Here is a 19,816-nt window from a genome sequence, read left to right as displayed (position 1 = left end):
CAGTGTAATCTGATGTGGCTGCGTCCAAATCAATACTTATAGTTATCGCTTATCTATAATAAAGATAACTGTTGTAGCAGTTTATTGGTTTATCGTTATAAGAGATACCTTTTCAGTTATCTGATTAATCGTTATCGAAGCTAACTTTTTGGTTGGCTGTGCCCACCACTGGTGAATACTTTTGCACATGTGATTTCTTAGTTTTGTGTTTTTAATACATTTGCAAAAAAATTCAACCAAAATAAAACTTTTTTCATGTTGTCATTATGGGGTGTTGTGAGTAGAATTTTGAGGAAATGTGCTGTAAATACTTTCCAGATGTAACACACTAATTCTTCTAAACAAACCTGTTGTATATTTACAGATTTATTGTCTTAACTACTACTAATAACTACTTTATTAGACCCCATTCCTGCCAGGCTGCTCAAGGAAGTCCTACCATTATTTAATGCTTCAATCTTAAATATGATCAACTTATCTTTGTTAGTTGGCTATGTACCACAGGCTTTAAGGTGGCAGTAATTAAACCATTACTTAAAAAGCCATCTCTTGACCCAGCTATTTTAGCTAATTATAGGCCAATCTCAACCTTCCTTTTCCTCCTCAAAGATTCTTGAGAGGGTAGTTGTAAAACAGCTAACTGATCACCTGCAGAGGAATGGTCTATTTGAAGAGGTTCAGTCAGGTTTTAGAATTCATCATAGTACAGAAACAGCATTAGTGAAGGTTACAAATGATCTTCTTATGGCTTCGGACAGTGGACTTATCTCTGTGCTTGTTCTGTTGGACCCTCAGTGCTGCTTTGATACTGTTGACCATAAAATTTTATTACAGAGATTAGAGCATGTCATAGGTATTAAAGGCACTGCGCTGCGGTGGTTTGAATCATATTTGTCTAATAGATTACAGTTTGTTCATGTAAATGGGGGAATCTTCTTCACAGACTAAAGTTAATTATGGAGTTCCACAAGGTTCTGTGCTAGGACCAATTTTATTCACTTTATACATGCTTCCCTTAGGCAGTATTATTAGACGGTATTGCTTAATTTTCATTGTTACGCAGATGATACCCAGCTTTATCTATCCATGAAGCCAGAGGACACACACCAATTAGCTAAACTGCAGGATTGTCTTACAGACATAAAGACATGGATGACCTCTAATTTCCTGCTTTTAAACTCAGATAAAACTGAAGTTATTGTACTTGGCCCCACAAATCTTAGAAGCATGGTGTCTAACCAGATCTTTACTCTGGATGGCATTTCCCTGACCTCTAGTAATACTGTGAGAAATCTTGGAGTCATTTTTGATCAGGATATGTCATTCAAAGCGCATATTAAACAATATGTAGGACTGCTTTTTTGCATTTACGCAATATCTCTAAAATCAGAAAGGTCTTGTCTCAGAGTGATGCTGAAAAACTAATTCATGCATTTATTTCCTCTAGGCTGGACTATTGTAATTCTTTATTATCAGGTTGTCCTAAAAGTTCCCTAAAAAGCCTTCAGTTAATTCAAAATGCTGCAGCTAGAGTACTGACGGGGACTAGCAGGAGGAGCATATCTCACCCGTGTTGGCCTCTCTTCATTGGCTTCCTGTTAATTCTAGAATAGAATTTAAAATTCTTCTTCTTACTTATAAGGTTTTGAATAATCAGGTCCCATCTTATCTCAGGGACCTCGTAGTACCATATCACCCTAATAGAGCGCTTCGCTTTCAGACTGCAGGCTTACTTGTAGTTCCTAGGGTTTGTAAGAGTAGAATGGGAGGCAGAGCCTTCAGCTTTCAGGCTCCTCTCCTGTGGAACCAGCTCCCAATTCAGATCAGGGAGACAGATACCCTCTCTACTTTTAAGATTAGGCTTAAAACTTTCCTTTTCGCTAAGGCTTATAGTTAGGGCTGGATCGGGTGACCCTGGACCATCCCTTGGTTATGCTGCTTTAGACGTAGACTGTGGGGGGGTTCCCATGATGCACTGTTTCTTTCTCTTTTTGCTCTGTACGCATCACTCCGCATTTAATCATTAGTGATCGATCTCTGCCCCCCTCCACAGCATGTCTTTTTCCTGGTTCTCTCCCTCAGCCCCAACCAGTCTCAGCAGAAGACTGCCCCTCCCTGAGCCTGGTTCTGCTGGAGGTTTCTTCCTGTTAAGAGGGAGTTTTTCCTTCCCACTGTTGCCAAGTGCTGCTCACAGGGGGTCGTTTTGACCGTTGGGGTTTTTCATGATTGTTGTATGGCCTTGCCTTACAATATAAAGCGCCTTGGGGCAACTGTTTGTTGTGATTTGGCGCTATATAAAAAAAAAAGTTGAGTTGAAGTTGATTAACTGTAGCTATGCTTTGTAGTCTGTCATGTGCTTCAAAGTTAGAACTTTTTAAAATAGCTTCAAATGTAAAATCTTCCAGGTTTATGTGTCCTGTTGATTTTGGAAGATGTGCTTTGACCAAATTCTTGTTATTTTAGAAAGAACATGTTCACCTTTTGCAGAGGAGCTTATTGGTGTTGTTTGAGTTGATGTCAGCAGGATGTCTCAGAAAGATATGAAAGGACATAAATTTGTTGGAAGCAGGCCATGGGTCAAGGAAGAGTTGATGAGATTTTCAGTAAGAAGGAGATCCCAGATCATTTAAAATTAAGATTTGTATGCTTCAGATTGATTTCCACCCTATTAAGATTGTCAAAAAGGTTATGTATTCAATCATCCAGTCGTACAGCCATAATGAATATTTGTGAAATGGCGATGACTGGACCAAGAAAGAACCCATTAAAATTTTGTGCAACTCTCCCCCCCCCCCCACCCGACCCCCCCCCTCCCCCCCCCCCCCCCCCCCCCCCCCCCCCCCCCCCCCCCCCCCCCCCCCCCCCCCCCCCCCCCCCCCCCCCCCCCCCCCCCCCCCCCCCCCCCCCCCCCCCCCCCACCCCCCCCCCCCCCCCCCCCCCCCCCCCCCCCCCCCCCCCCCCTCCCCCCCCCCCCCCCACACACACACCCACCAACCACCACCACCACACCTATAAATGTATTAAATTTTAGCAATATTGCCTTCTAACACCATGACATTGACCACTTCCTTATTCTTGGTTGATAATGGCATCGAGGAAGAATTACGCTGCATTTGATTGGAAACTCCGTTTCCTCAATTTCTCACCCTTGACTATGAAAAATCAAAGAAAATCTCAACGGAAGTCAGATTTCTTACTTGGTAACCTGAAAAGGTGTCGGAACCCTGATTTCAAGATCAACATAATTGTCAAAATGATTCTGTGAAGGCTCTGTTGTCCTGGTGGTTTCCATAGTAGAGAAGCTTGATCTTCGACTGGACCTGGGTTGCTTGACGTGAGGACGTTTCGCTTCAAATCGCAGGAAGCTTCCTCAACTAAAATTCCTTGCTCTGGTAGTCTGAATTCTGTCTTGACTCTGTAGAGAAGAATAACAGAAGCCACAAAAGCTGGAGTTTTAAAACGTAACAAGACCTCTCCTACCAAAAGGCAGACACTATTGGCTAGTGACTAAACAACTGCTCTAATTAGCACCTATTGTGCTCTAGTTAGCACCCTCCTAATGACAGGGTAGCTGTCCCACCTAACGATGGGAGTGACTCCTGACGCCTCTCCTGATGACGTGAATGACTCATTACCATGAACAAAAGACTGAAACTGCTTAGACCTGAGTACCCCATTGTAAACAGGGGACAAAGCGTGTCTCAGATCCCTCCCCGGTTAAGGCTGGGTTTCAACTGTTCACATACAAAGCCTCCTTCACTCCTCTTTCAAACCATTTCTTTTCTTTGGCTAAGATTTTAACTTCCTTGTCCTCAAATGTGTGGTTAGTGTCTTTATGGTGGAGATGAACTGCAGACTGAGGTCCACCAGCGCCCTCTCTGCGGTGCTGATATAGCCTTTTGTGCAACGGCTGCTTAGTCTCACCTATGTAGTGTTCATTAGTTTTCCTGACATCTGATAGAATATACTACATTGCTCTGTTTGTAAGTAGGGATCCTCTCCTTAGGGTGAACTAATTTCTGTCTCAAGGTGTTAACAGGTTTAAAGTAAACTGGGATTTTGTGCTGTCTGAAGATCCTCTGTAGTTTTTCCCCTACTCCTGCTAAATAAGGGAGAGCCGCTCCTCTTCTTCTTGGCTCTGTCTCCTGTCTGTCTGGTCTCTTTGTTCTTTGGGACATCTGCACTTTATCCAGGGACCATCGTGGGTATCCACATACTGTCAGGGCTTTCTGGACATGTTGTTGTTCTTTAGCCCTTCCCTCTGTAGTTGTGGGCACCTGTAGGGCTCTGTGTTGAAGAGTCCTGATCACCCCAAGCTTGTGTTCAAGGGGGTGTTTTGAGCCAAAGAGCAGATATTGGTCAGTGTGAGTGGGAGGTTTACAGACAACCCACTTAGGGATCACTGGTATTGTGATGGAACGCCAGCTAGTCATGTGATGCATTTGTCTGAACAGGATCCAGCTGTGGCTGGTAGATGGCCACCTTCAAGACATAGGGATGGATCAAATTTGCATAGATGGTCGCCATCCTGGATCTGGAGAGGTTCCATTGTTTGGTGGATGCGAAAACATACAGCACCATCACGTACTTCCAAACTGGACTTGGCTTTTGCTCAACGTTATGGTGAAATATTAGGATGTCAACTTTATTCAGTTAAAGTTGATCAAAGTGGAAATTTTAGTATTCCTCAATTTAGTGAGGCCATTTCTGTGGGAGGTGTTTATCTTATTATCTCCCTTATTTTCTCCTTTGTCCTTGGTTATGAGGGAAAGAGTACTTGGTGTAACTTTGCACAATTGTATAGAATCAGACAGTCCTTGAATATTACCCATGAACACCCCCCCCCCCCAATGTCTGAACAGTTGGCACAAAGAACATTCAGGGAGTCCATGTGTATTACTGTTCCACACGTTTGCCACTTGTATTCAGTGATCTGAACAGATGTTTTCAGTTACTGTTCCTGATCTGACACCTGCGTGGGTTTGATTGACAGAACGCATTGCAATTTGACTTTATTTCAATGTTTCCATGACAAACCTCAGAGCAGTCAGTAAGTTTTTGTTGTTGCTTGATTACCAGTAAGTGTAAAATTCAAAAGTAGTTGTGGCATGACCCCAAAAGAGGAAAAAAGGTAAAATAAAATGCATGTTTCATAATAAAGTTTATTCTATATTACAAATAGTATTTTGTTCTCGACTGCAAAATAGGAATGCATTATATTTACATACACAGGTATACAATTAATTATAACAAAGTTAGAGAAGCTCGCCTTATATCCCCCTGGTTTCATCTTTATCTCTCCATAAGATACTCTTTATCTTTCAAATATGGTCTAGTAAAAGTCTTTTCTAGCATGTTTCTGTAACAGTTGCTATAACACTGAGCTAGGAGGACATTTTTAGTTCCTACAAAACGTTTAAAGGTGGAAACTTTATCTGTACTCTTGGCAAAGCAAAGGCGACGACTTGCAGCCAGCCTTTGTTGCCGGGGCAGTGATGTGGTAAAGAAAGACAGGATGGAGTGGCGGGGAGGGCAGATTCACACGGACAGCCTGGGACACGAACGTGACGGCGGAATTTTGGGTGTCGAAGCAGCTTGGCTACACGAACAGTCACTGAAAGCTGCAGAAAGGTTTTATATTTGCAAGGACAATATACCAAATCAATTCTTACACTGCTCACGTTTCACTGCGAGATGTCTGATATGTTTACTCTAAATATGTGAACGTGCCCCTCCCACATCGAAATGGGCATTAACTGTTCTGACAAGAAGAAACAGAGTCTTAATTAGGCTCTAAAGCCAAATATGTTTGGTCAGTGAAAGAAACTGTGCTGGACTAAATCATGTTTCTGTTTTCTTCCCAGGCACTGCATTTAGTGATGTACAGTACTGAGCAAAGGTCTAAGGCACCAGCGTGGAACTTCAAACCCACACATACATAAAACAGCATCTACTGATGCTAATTTCCATCATGCATGTGATGAGAAGATTATTTCCTGCAACATGTCCAAACTGTATACTTCTGGAGCTGCAACCCCAGTCATCAAGATACTTCAAGTTTGTGTGGTCAACTTTATCCATCCATTTCCTGAATCCACTTATTACACCTCACTGTGATGGGGGACTGGAGTCTGTCACAGCAGTCACTGGGGAAGAGGTGGGGTACACCCTGTACTGGACGCCAGTCTATCTCAGGGTCAACACAAGAGTCACCAATTCACAAAACCTGCATATCTTTGGAAGTGGAAGCCGGAGCACCCGGAGGGAACCCACAAAAAACACAGGGAGAACATGCAAACACATCGACACAGAAAGGGCCAAGCAGGAAGTGAAGCAGAGACCTTCTTACTGTAAGGTAACAATGCAAACCACACATGCTGCCCTGTGGCCCAGCCATCCTGCTTTTAAGGCGTGTAACACATTCCAAAAAGTTGAGAAGCTAGAACATTTATGTCCTTGTAATAATAATGCTACTTGTTCTCACAACACTTAAAAAGATGTTTTGGCTTTGATGATACCAAATGATGAAGCGTCACAGCTGTTATTTTGTCCCATTCTTCCTACAAACAGTACAGCGATGTACAGTACATTCTTTTTTGGGGAAAGATTAGGAGGCCAGTCCAGTATTCATACTCCTCCTCTGCTTCGATGGCCATGCCTTTGTAATGTGTGCAGAATGTGGTTTTGCATTGCCTTGTTAAAAAATGCATAACGTCTCTGGAAATGATATTGTCGTGAAGGCAGCATATGTTGCCCTAAAATCTCAGTGTGCCTTTCAGCATTAATTCTGCCATCACAGAATTGAAAATTACCTTTGCCGAGGGCACTGGCACAATCCCATACCATGACAGGCCCTAATATTTGGACTTGATAACAGTCTGGATGGTCCTATTTGTCTTTGGTCTGGAGCACGCAAATCCATTTCTTCCAAAAACATCTAAAATAAGGCTTCTTTTTTGCACAGTAAAGTTTTAAGAGGTATTTGTAAATGTAACTCCAAGTAATCCCTTGCTCATGTAGTTATATCAGCTATTGATGAATGATAGTTCTTGATCCATTGCCATCTGAGGGATCAGAGTTCAAAGGCATTCAGCTTAGGCTTGCATCCTTATGTGCTTAAAATTCCTCCAGAACCCTTGAATTGTTTGATGATATTAACACTGTGAAGGGTGAAATCTGCAAAATCTTTCTTGAAGGAGCATTTTTTAAAAATATTTCTATAATTTTCTCACATATTTGTTGATAAACTGGAGATCCTTGGTTCATCTTTGCTCCTCAAAAACTCAGCCTTTTGTGTTGCAATTTTGTAACCAAATCATGAGTACACATTTTACCTCCTTAGTAGCTTTAGTCACAACTTTTTTGGAATGTGTTAGCGGCCTGGAGTGCAGGAATGGATGTGTATTAAATAAAATAAAGTTGACCACAGGAGGCACCAAATATGTATATGGTTGCTTTGCTGGAACATGTCTGTCTCTGCACGCTTGATAATTCCTTGTTGTGCTTTTATTTCACTGTATTTTTGTTAGTATGATCAGAACAGATGGTCACCCCAATGAGCCTGCTCTGCTTGAGGTTTCTTCCTATAATGAATCTCTCCTCACTACAGTTACCAATGTGCTTTAACCAAACCTCGGAAAAAGACATTAGAGAAATTGATACAAGATCTTGTTTACTTTAATAAATACAGTCGTACCCTAAAGTAACAAACCTACTCATATTTTGTAAAAATGTGAGTAGGTTTCCTGAAAAACAATGCCTGTGTTTTTTGCACAGTACTGTAAGTGGACTCAAAATGCAAGACGTGACGCTTCTCGTCAAGTGAATCTTTGTACATTTCCCGCTGGGTCACTCTGAATGTTACTTTTATGGTCTGGGATGAACAGTTGACATCATTGAAGCAGCTGTGGAATATTCAGATGCACCTTCAAACATATGTAATAGCAGCAACAATGGAGTAAGACTCCACTTACTACCTCTTCTGCTTTTCAAAGCTAAAATGACTGACAAGGTTTCACGAAACACTGATGGGTTATAATGGAGGACCAAAAAACAAAACAAAATTGGAAATATATTTGATATTTGCTGACTAATTCCATCTCAAAATGAACAGTTGACTTATAAACCACTTTAAATTCCCTAGTAGAAGTATATAAATATCTCTGAGCAAGGCATTTCCATTTCATACCATCCAAATAGATCAACATGCAAAGGTATATAATATTTGTCTTTAAGTGTTGAACATGTCTCAAAGAAACATGGGCGTGAGGTTGTGCATTAGTGTTTGGACTGGATAAAGGTTCCACCTTAAACGGACGTTACAATTTTATTACATGAACAATCCACTTTTTCCCGTCTCAATTCTTCCAAGCAAAAGAAAGATAAAAGAACACATCCACATCATCATCGCAAGGCTTAGTTTTCTTATTTTTTTTAAATAAGTTTCTTAAATTGTTTACGTTTTACATGCGCTTAAAAAGCCAATAAAGGACCCAAGGTGGACCGAGGGCGGTCTTCACACATTCACATCACCACATGGGGCACGTTGTCAAGGCAAAATAAAGGGCAGAGGTCAAAATGTAAGGAGGGCGCCTCCTGGTCTACTTTTACTTGTCTTTTGTTGTTATTCCTGCCCTCATGCTTGCTTCCTGTTGTGTTCCCGTTTTGCTTTATCAGCTTTTTTTTTTTGAGGCATAGAGAAGGTCGCCCCCTGCTGCCACTGAGGACAACTACACTAATACAGACAAGAGCGTCTCAACAGTTACACACTCAGGAGCTGGCGTTTTGCCGTATGCAGCTAGCTACCGTCTCCAACATTGTGCAAAACAGAAAACAAAACAGAGTCAGGAGATAGACACATGGGTGAACGGTGTGCCGAGAGACGGGCGGATTGAACCGGCGCATCTGCAGAGCCTCGGCACACTGAGGTCAGAAAAAAAAATCCACAGGTTTCCTAAAGTTCGAATCACAGTCTTTAGTTTTGTTTTTGCTCCAGAAGTGTTTGTGTTTTACATGGTCAGTTTTGTCAGTTCCTCAGTGGCACTTCGCAAATACATTTTTGACCGTTTTGAAAATTTCAAGCTCCTTTGGTTTTTGGCTGACCGGCTAAGTCCATCTTGTTCAATTTCACACAAAAGTCTTTAAATAACATCCTGGGAAAGAGTGCTTCTCTCACAGAACAGCGCCCCCTTTAGGTAGCAGTCCACCTTCCCGGTTATTCACGGCAAACCAGCCAGCGTCCGACTTGGAACATTTGAGCTGGTGCTTCCCTTTACCTCCTCCAGGGTTGGTGTAGATTTCTGGGCAGCCGCTGATTGCGAGTGTGTCTGTGCATGTGCGTGTGTGCTTTGATAGACTGTCGCTAATGGCGACACAAGGATAGAAGTGGCGATAGCCAAAGACTGCTTCTGGTCAAAACACTGTCTTCCAGAGTTGGTTGTGTGCTTCTTAGAGAGGATCCAGCTTGGGTCGGGGCCTCCATGTTTGTTTGTTTTTTTAAAAAAAATCTAATAGATAACTTTTGCAGTAGCCACGTAATTACTGTAAGCTAGGAAAGGAAAAATGCGCAATAGAGGGGTAGGATCGGGTCACGTTCGAATAAAGGAAAGTTCTGAGAAGCACTATTCCTCCCCTAACCCCATCAGTCTTTAGCTTAAATACAACTCCAGCTACATTGAAAGAACACAAGAAACATTCTAGGTTTGCCTGGACTCTGCCCAAATTTCATAGATATGTATGTTTCGCTTGTAGGTACAGTGTAAACTATCAAACCATCTTTGCATTAGTTTTCTTCAGAGGTCTTCATTTGGCTTGCAGTCATCATTTTTGATGTTTCCTCTTGATTCCAAATTTTGAATGTAGAACTACAATAAACTGGACTCTAGAGATGTTCTTTTCTTTTAACTATCCTATTTTGAAAATAGTTCAAGAAAAAAATGGACAACCCATCGTTGTGGTTTTTAAAGAATTACTTAGTGTAAATTCTTGAAGGCAACAAAAAATGTTTTCCCCTTGTTTCGTCTCACGGTGGGGGACTGAGGTGTGCCGTTGTTTCCGGCGTTTCCAGCAATCGCCCCTTGAAGCGCTACCTGTGGTGAAGCTGAGGGATCCCCTGCATTGCACTGTGGGAAACGTCAACCTCAGCCCCAGACCACCCCTCAGATTTTCAGATAAACTAGTCTATGCAGCAGAGTGGATGAGTAGAACAAAAAAAGTTTGTCGGAGAAAAGGAAGCAGGAAAGAAAAAAAGGCTCAAGGTAGAAGTCATCATCTTTGAAAGGCGGAGGGAGAAGGTCACGTGATGGGGAAAAAAGATGGGGACAGGTCTTCGCTCAGGCACGGCTTGGTTTCTGACGGGGTCTCTTCCCAGTGCGCCCTGGGAAGTGCGGTCCTCAGCTCTCCAGACTCATGACGGCCACCACCTGCTCCAGCTTGAAGGCCAGCCTCTGTTTTCGGGCTGCGTCATCCTCTTCCAGTGCACACACAATCTGAGATAAACAGACACAAAGCCCACCTGCAGTTAACACTCCGTGCACAACAGCGTGCATCATTACTGCTGTAAGACTACAAAACACATTTAATCACGTTATATGATGTATACTGAAAAAAAAAACTCATTTTCAGTCACTTCGTTCAAAATTAGGTACTCTAACTAAAGATGCAATGATTAATCAAGGATTAATTTTAATATTTTGATCTACATTTTTTGGACAAAACAAGAGCAATCAGAGATTTCTGACGTCTGCCAATCAGGATCTGGATCACCTCCAAAATTTAATGGAGTCTTCCATGCCCTAATATCTATCTGTGGTGCAAAGTTGGTGAGAACTCATGAAGTAATCGTGAAGTAATCCTTCAAAGTGTATATGAAGTGAAACCAGGAGACCAGGTAATGCTTCCAACATCAAGACCAAGGCATCCAATGCCAAGTCCAAGAAAGGTATCCATCACCAAGGCCACATAAGACATCAAACTTCAAGGCCGAGTAAGGATCAAACACCAAGACCATTCATCCAACATCAAGACCAAGGCATTCGACATCACTGGCAATGCATCCAACATCAAGACGAAGGCATCCAACTCCAAGGCATCCAACTCCTAGGCCAAGAAATGCATCCAACACCAAGGCCACAAAAGACATTAAACTCCAAGGCCAAGTAAGGATCCAACACCAAAACCATTCATCCAACATCAATGGCAATGCATCCAACATGAAGATGAAGTCATCCAACACCAAGGCCACAAAAGACACTGAACTCCAAGGCCAAGTAAGGATCCAACACCAAGACCATGCATCCAAAATTAAGACTAAGGCATCCAACATCAATGGCAATGCATCCAACATCAAATCAAATCAAATCAATTTTATTTATATAGCGCCAAATCACAACAAACAGTTGCCCCAAGGCACTTTATATTGTAAGGCAAAGCCATACAGTAACATGAAGATGAAGTCATCCAACTCCTAGGCAAAGAAATGCATCCAACACCAAGGCCACAGAAGGCATTGCACTCCAAGGCCAAGTAAGGATCCAGCACCAGTTCAGTTCAGTTTATTGGCCATTTGCAGTTACAGAAACCACATTGGAAAAAAAGGTGCGCTGTTGACATTAAAAACTATACCACAAGACGTGAACAAACAATTTAACAGACACACATGGTAAACAAATGCCATGTAAATTCTAAAAGACCAGAAATGCATCCAACACCAAGGCCACAGAAGGCATTGAACTCCAAGGACAAGTAAGAATCCAAGACCAGGGCATCCAACTCCTAGGCCAAGAAAGGCATCCAACACCAAACAAAAAAAATCCAACATCAAAGCCAAGGCCCTTGCAACAGCATCTAATGCCAAGCTAAGGCCAAGATAAAACTGTCCTTAAGGTCTTTTCAGACTGAGTCTCACCATGAGATGATGATGCATGTCAGCTCTGTGTGTCTGGTACCGTCGGCTCACCTCCACCTGTCTGCATTCAGCTTTACATGTTGAATAAGCAGCAGTCAGCATCAGTGAGAGCGTGCACTCTGATTGGCTGTTCAGCTTTAGCGAATCCACACTAGAACTTTCATTTCTGCATCAATGTTTGAGTTCTCACATTTAATCTGCAAGTTTAGAACACGTGGAAGCCAAGGCGTTTTGGAACAACGGACATCAGGATCAACTGATTTTTCTCCCCCGGGAGAGGTCATAAGACAACAGAAAAGTCGTACTCCAACAGAAATGTGAACTTCAGGCTGTGGTGTTTAATAGCAACCCAGCCTGCTGTATCAGGTGCCACAGAGCAAAAACAAACAGCACGGAGAGTTTAACATGTGCAGAACAAACATGTTGGATGGCCATCTGCTGCCATCTCTGCTGTGTGGCCAAATTAAAATTTTTCAGGCTGAGCATGAGCATGCTGATGTCAAAGTGTGTATATGTGAGGCGTCATGAAAGAGTGCAAAACATCACACATACAAATGAAACATTGTTCACAATATTTCACAGAGGAGAATATTAGCGCTTTTAGAGCAGAGTTTACAGTTTTTACAGTTTTTAACCCGTGCCAACATAATGCAGACAGAAATGTAAAGACAGAAGTGTAATACGTGTTGGCTGCAGCCTTACGTACCTCCTCTGTGTATTTGCCCACGTAGGAGTAAATCTCGCTAAGTGAGCTCATGCTGTTGAACTCATTCATGTGCATCCGTGACTGTTCTGCCAAATAGGCATTCATGTCCTGGTCGCTGATCGCTGGCATCTTACTAATGTCTGAGTAGTACCTAGTAAAGGAGAGAAAAAGAAGAAAAGCACTCCGTAAGCATTCGGTGACTTGGAAAACAATCCGAAATCATTGCTGCATTTTAGACCGCGCCGCTGCTTCCCCCACAGCTCATTTACCTCTCACACATCACAAAAATTCTTTGAAGATATTTAACTAATACTTGTAGGACGGAGGCAACAAGTAACGTGGCTGAAACGGAGCCGCCGCTGGCAGGCTTCAGACTTCAACCTTGAACACAAACACGGCAGACTGCGCGGAGGTAAAAGCAATCAGTCACTGTCAGCAGCTGGTCTGCCCCTATCAGCGAGGTGATTAAAGCTGCTTATTTACATATTAAATTCCTGCAGCTGGAGGACAGGCCCGCTGTTTGACTGGATCATTCTGGGCATGTGAGACCAGACGCACCGTTTGCCAGGAAATGCAGCTTGCAAGCAAAACTGAGCACAGGGACGAGCACTGATCACCAGCTTTGTCGAGTCTATCAGTGGTGCCTTACCTGTGATTTTCAGTATATGTCACTTATTTAGTATTTGTATACTAGGGGTGTCGGAAAAAAATCGATTCACGTCCGAATCATGATTCTTATTTATTACGATTCTGAATCGATTCAAAATGTCCAAGAATCGATTTTTAAAAAGCATTTTTTTTAAACATTTTCTTGCTTACTCGATGCGTGTACTGTTCGTCAGGCAACAGCCTCCGTACTACAGCGTCCCCGCGAGGGGGGGTGGTGTGGTCCGCCGTGCTTCAAACACTCGTGAGCTGCAGAGTTCAGTGGCTGTAGCTTAGCATGGCGGACCAAGAGCTAATTCAGCCAGTACCGTCTTTGCTGAAGGCAAATGTTTTGGCGCATTTTGGATTTTATTATTTGCTGCGTAAGAAGGAGCTTGACATGACTTATGCAGCAAAATGAAAGTCAAATACTTCGGAAACACTTCAAATCCGCAAGCCCACATGCTACGCCATCACCCGGAGCTAAAACAGGGGAGCAGCGGTATCTGCCGTCTACTGACCAGCGCTTCACTAAACTGCCAGCCAGCTCCGAACAAGCAAAGCAGATAAGTAAATTTACATCTAGAATCACTTGATTAACCTTGTAAAACTGCATTTAAACATTTTTTAAGTAATATAACTATTTCTCAGAGCTGAATCGAAAATCGATTCTGAATCGAATCGTCACCCCAAGAATCAGAATCGTATTGAATCGTGAGTTGTTGTACGATTCACATCCCTATTGTATACTGTGGTAAATAATGCTGAAAAAGGGTGCAAGCATCAAAGTAATTTTTGAAATTCACTCTTAAGGGAGTAGCTGCCTTCCACTGCAAACATTATTCCATATATTCTACATTCAGATGCATTGAGAGCCACTCTGTTCTCAGAACTGTGGAATCTTTCAAGCGTCTGCTAATCTGGCTATTCATTTGGCTTCCCCAAACACAGCTGCACTTCAAGGTCGCTGTGATAAAACCTCCTCAGAAGATCAACACTTAAGCCTCGCTCCCTGGTCTTCCCCCCTCCCCTCAGCTTCTCCAGCTCTGACGTTGACTGTGTGGACTGTTCAGGACTGCTCAGACTGCTCAGTGCTGCCCCTCCCCCCTTCAGGATTGTCGGACAAGGCCGTTGACGGCGCCAAACAGGCTGCCTCCGGAGTGTTCTGATAAACTGGACCTTTTCAAATCTCGGTTGTTGTCCTGTGTCCTTGTTTTTGTCTGTGTGATTATTGTTTTTCTGTGCTGATGGGGATTTTTTTCCTCATTGCCACTGTGTAATGCAGCGGGTATGAGGGTTTTTTTTTTTCTCCTTTTCCCTCGTGTTTTGCTTTTCATATATATGTTTATGTACCGGGCCGGCCTGTGTGTTGTGTGTGTGTTGTTTGTTTTGGGTCGCTGTTGGTTTGCTCAGCCCTGCTGTTGACCAAGGCAGGGATGTACATCTGGAGCTGGTCCCCGGGCGCCTAATGGCGACTTCTGCTCCTACTGGCAATTAGGATGGGTTAAATGCAGTAGACATATTTCATTGTGCAGGGAACATGTTCTTCTGTGCATATGACAATAAAATTCCTTTGAATCCTTTGAATCCTTGAATATATGGGTGCTTAAACGCAACATAAATTATTTACTTTTGGCAAAAAAAAAATCACTTTTTTTGTTTTCATATCTCAAAAATGTGATGTGATTGGCAAAAAACTAACACCAGTTTAGTATTCAGCGCCCCCAAATTACCCAAGATCCATAGAAAAACTCCATGCAAGAAAAATCACGTTGACCGGTGTAATCAATCAATCAATCAATCAATTTTTTATATAGCGCCAAATCACAACAAACAGTTGCCCCAAGGCGCCCCATATTGTAAGGCAAAGCCATACAACAATTATGTAAAACCCCAACGGTCAAAACGACCCCCTGTGAGCAAGCACTTGGCTACAGTGGGAAGGAAAAAACTCCCTTTTAACAGGAAGAAACCTCCAGCAGAACCAGGCTCAGGGAGGGGCAGTCTTCTGCTGGGACTGGTTGGGGCTGAGGGAGAGAACCAGGAAAAAGACATGCTGTGGAGGGGAGCAGAGATCGATCACTAATGATTAAATGCAGAGTGGTGCATACAGAGCAAAAAGAGAAAGAAACAGTGCATCATGGGAACCCCCCAGCAGTCTACGTCTATAGCAGCATAACTAAGGGATGGTTCAGGGTCACCTGATCCAGCCCTAACTATAAGCTTTAGCAAAAAGGAAAGTTTTAAGCCTAATCTTAAAAGTAGAGAGGGTGTCTGTCTCCCTGATCTGAATTGGGAGCTGGTTCCACAGGAGAGGAGCCTGAAGCTCCTCTCCTGTGGAACAAGTAGTGCCCCTGGTGGCCATGAAAGAAACTGGCAAACAAGCTTATTTAAAATTGCATATAACTTCAAAAGCCCACCTGCTCCTAATTTCCATCATGCATGTGATAACATTATTATCACATGCTTGGGGTGGGGCGATGTCGAGGTTGCCATCAGAATAAACTACCATGAAATGAATGTTCTTTGATTATATACAAAAGTACACATTGAAGAACTCCAGTTGACATGTTGGTGAGGTTACTGATTCCGTAACTCTGTTCTCTGATAACATGTGCGACTTTTCTCTTCAGCATTACCCTCAGGAGTCTCACACGTCTGTGGAGCCACACACCTCCCTCGTAATAGGGGATATGCTGTAGATATGTTACACCAAGTTTGGTTTTACTCTTGAACTTTGCAAGATCCTATAAACTGGATATAACTTGTCATCTTTGGCACAAACAGTCCTGAGTGTGGGCTCTCACTAACAGCTGGTCCTCATGTGGCAGTCTGTCCTGGGATACGTTTATCTGCCAATGCAGGAGTCTGACAACGTGTGAGGAAGCGATGCACTGATCTTGAGTGTTGAGTAATGCTGTGGAGGAGCTTTTTACAGAAGAGGCATATGGCTCCACCTTTATGTCAATCAATCAATCAATCAATCAATTTTTTTATATAGAGCCAAATCACAACAAACAGTTGCCCCAAGGCGCCTTATATTGTAAGGCAAGGCCATACAATAATTATGTAAAACCTCAACGGTCAAAACGACCCCCTGTGAGCAAGCACTTGGCTACAGTGGGAAGGAAAAACTCCCTTTTAACAGGAAGAAACCTCCAGCAGAACCAGGCTCAGGGAGGGGCAGTCTTCTGCTGAGACTGGTTGGGGCTGAGGGAGAGAACCAGGAAAAAGACATGCTGTGGAGGGGAGCAGAGATCGATCACTAATGATTAAATGCAGAGTGGTGCATACAGAGCAAAAAGAGAAAGAAACAGTGCATCATGGGAACCCCCCAGCAGTCTACGTCTATAGCAGCATAACTAAGGGATGGTTCAGGGTCACCTGATCCAGCCCTAACTATAAGCTTTAGCAAAAAGGAAAGTTTTAAGCCTAATCTTAAAAGTAGAGAGGGTGTCTGTCTCCCTGATCTGAATTGGGAGCTGGTTCCACAGGAGAGGAGCCTGAAAGCTGAAGGCTCTGCCTCCCATTCTACTCTTACAAACCCTAGGAACTACAAGTAAGCCTGCAGTCTGAGAGCGAAGCGCTCTATTGGGGTGATATGGTACTACGAGGTCCCTAAGATAAGATGGGACCTGATTATTCAAAACCTTATAAGTAAGAAGAAGAATTTTAAATTCTATTCTAGAATTAACAGGAAGCCAATGAAGAGAGGCCAATATGGGTGAGATATGCTCTCTCCTTCTAGTCCCCGTCAGTACTCTAGCTGCAGCATTTTGAATTAACTGAAGGCTTTTTAGGGAACTTTTAGGACAACCTGATAATAATGAATTACAACAGTCCAGCCTAGAGGAAATAAATGCATGAATTAGTTTTTCAGCATCACTCTGAGACAAGACCTGATTTTAGAGATATTGCGTAAATGCAAAAAAGCAGTCCTACATATTTGTTTAATATGCGCTTTGAATGACATATCCTGATCAAAAATGACTCCAAGATTTCTCACAGTATTACTAGAGGTCAGGGTAATGCCATCCAGAGTAAGGATCTGGTTAGACACCATGTTTCTAAGATTTGTGGGGCCAAGTACAATAACTTCAGTTTTATCTGAGTTTAAAAGCAGGAAATTAGAGGTCATCCATGTCTTTATGTCTGTAAGACAATCCTGCAGTTTAGCTAATTGGTGTGTGTCCTCTGGCTTCATGGATAGATAAAGCTGGGTATCATCTGCGTAACAATGAAAATTTAAGCAATACCGTCTAATAATACTGCCTAAGGGAAGCATGTATAAAGTGAATAAAATTGGTCCTAGCACAGAACCTTGTGGAACTCCATAATTAACTTTAGTCTGTGAAGAAGATTCCCCATTTACATGAACAAATTGTAATCTATTAGACAAATATGATTCAAACCACCGCAGCGCAGTGCCTTAATACCTATGGCATGCTCTAATCTCTGTAATAAAATTTTATGGTCAACAGTATCAAAAGCAGCACTGAGGTCTAACAGAACAAGCACAGAGATGAGTCCACTGTCCGAGGCCATAAGAAGATCATTTGTAACCTTCACTAATGCTGTTTCTGTACTATGATGAATTCTAAAACCTGACTGAAACTCTTCAAATAGACCATTCCTCTGCAGATGATCAGTTAGCTGTTTTACAACTACCCTTTCAAGAATGTTTGAGAGAAAAGGAAGGTTGGAGATTGGCCTATAATTAGCTAAGATAGCTGGGTCAAGTGATGGCTTTTTAAGTAATGGTTTAATTACTGCCACCTTAAAAGCCTGTGGTACATAGCCAACTAACAAAGATAGATTGATCATATTTAAGATCGAAGCATTAAATAATGGTAGGGCTTCCTTGAGCAGCCTGGTAGGAATGGGGTCTAATAAACATGTTGATGGTTTGGATGAAGTAACTAATGAAAATAACTCAGACAGAACAATCGGAGAGAAAGAGTCTAACCAAATACCGGCATCACTGAAAGCAGCCAAAGATAACGATACGTCTTTGGGATGGTTATGAGTAATTTTTTCTCTAATAGTTAAAATTTTGTTAGCAAAGAAAGTCATGAAGTCATTACTAGTTAAAGTTAATGGAATACTCAGCTCAATAGAGCTCTGACTCTTTGTCAGCCTGGCTACAGTGCTGAAAAGAAACCTGGGGTTGTTCTTATTTTCTTCAATTAGTGATGAGTAGAAAGATGTCCTAGCTTTACGGAGGGCTTTTTTATAGAGCAACAGACTCTTTTTCCAGGCTAAGTGAAGATCTTCTAAATTAGTGAGACGCCATTTCCTCTCCAACTTACGGGTTATCTGCTTTAAGCTACGAGTTTGTGAGTTATACCACGGAGTCAGACACTTCTGATTTAAAGCTCTCTTTTTCAGAGGAGCTACAGCATCCAAAGTTGTCTTCAATGAGGATGTAAAACTATTGACGAGATACTCTATCTCACTTACAGAGTTTAGGTAGCTATTCTTCACTGTGTTGGTATATGGCATTAGAGAACATAAAGAAGGAATCATATCCTTAAACCTAGTTACAGCGCTTTCTGAAAGACTTCTAGTGTAATGAAACTTATTCCCCACTGCTGGGTAGTCCATCAGAGTAAATGTAAATGTTATTAAGAAATGATCAGACAGAAGGGAGTTTTCAGGGAATACTGTTAAGTCTTCTATTTCCATACCATAAGTCAGAACAAGATCTAAGATATGATTAAAGTGGTGGGTGGACTCATTTACTTTTTGAGCAAAGCCAATAGAGTCTAATAATAGATTAAATGCAGTGTTGAGGCTGTCATTCTCAGCATCTGTGTGGATGTTAAAATCGCCCACTATAATTATCTTATCTGAGCTAAGCACTAAGTCAGACAAAAGGTCTGAAAATTCACAAAGAAACTCACAGTAACGACCAGGTGGACGATAGATAATAACAAATAAAACTGTTTTTTGGGACTTCCAATTTGGATGGACAAGACTAAGAGACAAGCTTTCAAATGAATTAAAGCTCTGTCTGGGTTTTTGATTAATTAATAAGCTGGAATGGAAGATTGCTGCTAATCCTCCGCCCCGGCCCGTGCTACGAGCATTCTGACAGTTAGTGTGACTCGGGGGTGTTGACTCATTTATTATGTGAGGTTCACAATCAGTATAAGAGTTGTAGTTAACCCCGTGTAAAAAGCTACCTCAGAGTATACAATACCCCGAGGCATATTTCAAACTTGAAAATCATTCAGTTCAATTCAAGCTAATCAAAGGTGCTACACAAGAGAAAGAAAAGAAAACAAAGTACAACAATTGTCAACCATGCAGAGACCGAAATGTTCCTGATAAACACAGCTATATTAGAGTCTAGTGATCACAACTACGCATTGCTCAAAACAACAGACATCCAGGGTAACGGACTACAACTGTTGAGTCAACGTTTGTACTGATGCCAGATCAGTCATTAACGAGGAACATTCCCCAGTTTTCATCCACGTTAAACCATAGGCATGTGGATCTCAAAAGTAGACCCTACATGTCCCAGTCCTAGAAGGACTTCAGATGGAAGGACAAAT

The 19,816-nt window shown here is 42.2% G+C and overlaps 1 protein-coding gene and 1 long non-coding RNA gene across 2 annotated transcripts in view; one reads left to right on the top strand and one right to left on the bottom strand.

Annotated features, from left to right (window-relative positions):
* The window catches only part of LOC117504477, a 757,689-nt gene that overhangs the window by 460,358 nt on the left and 277,515 nt on the right, over nt 1-19,816 (top strand). The gene's annotated exons all lie outside the window — the stretch shown is intronic.
* Nucleotides 7,765-19,816, bottom strand: part of plxna4 (plexin A4) — a 658,913-nt gene continuing 646,861 nt past the window's right edge. The window contains exons 31-32 of the mRNA XM_034163939.1: nt 12,612-12,762; nt 7,765-10,487 (exon numbers count right to left, since the gene is read on the bottom strand). Coding sequence (XP_034019830.1) covers nt 10,392-10,487; nt 12,612-12,762 — 247 coding nt within the window. The 3' untranslated portion in view covers nt 7,765-10,391. The remainder of the gene's footprint in view (nt 10,488-12,611; nt 12,763-19,816) is intronic.

Source organism: Thalassophryne amazonica, chromosome 22 (assembly GCF_902500255.1).
Source record: "Thalassophryne amazonica chromosome 22, fThaAma1.1, whole genome shotgun sequence".
NCBI classification, from domain to species: Eukaryota; Metazoa; Chordata; class Actinopteri; order Batrachoidiformes; family Batrachoididae; genus Thalassophryne; species Thalassophryne amazonica.
The sequence above is the reverse complement of the archived record's forward strand: the minus strand, read 5'-3'. Positions and strand labels throughout refer to the sequence as shown.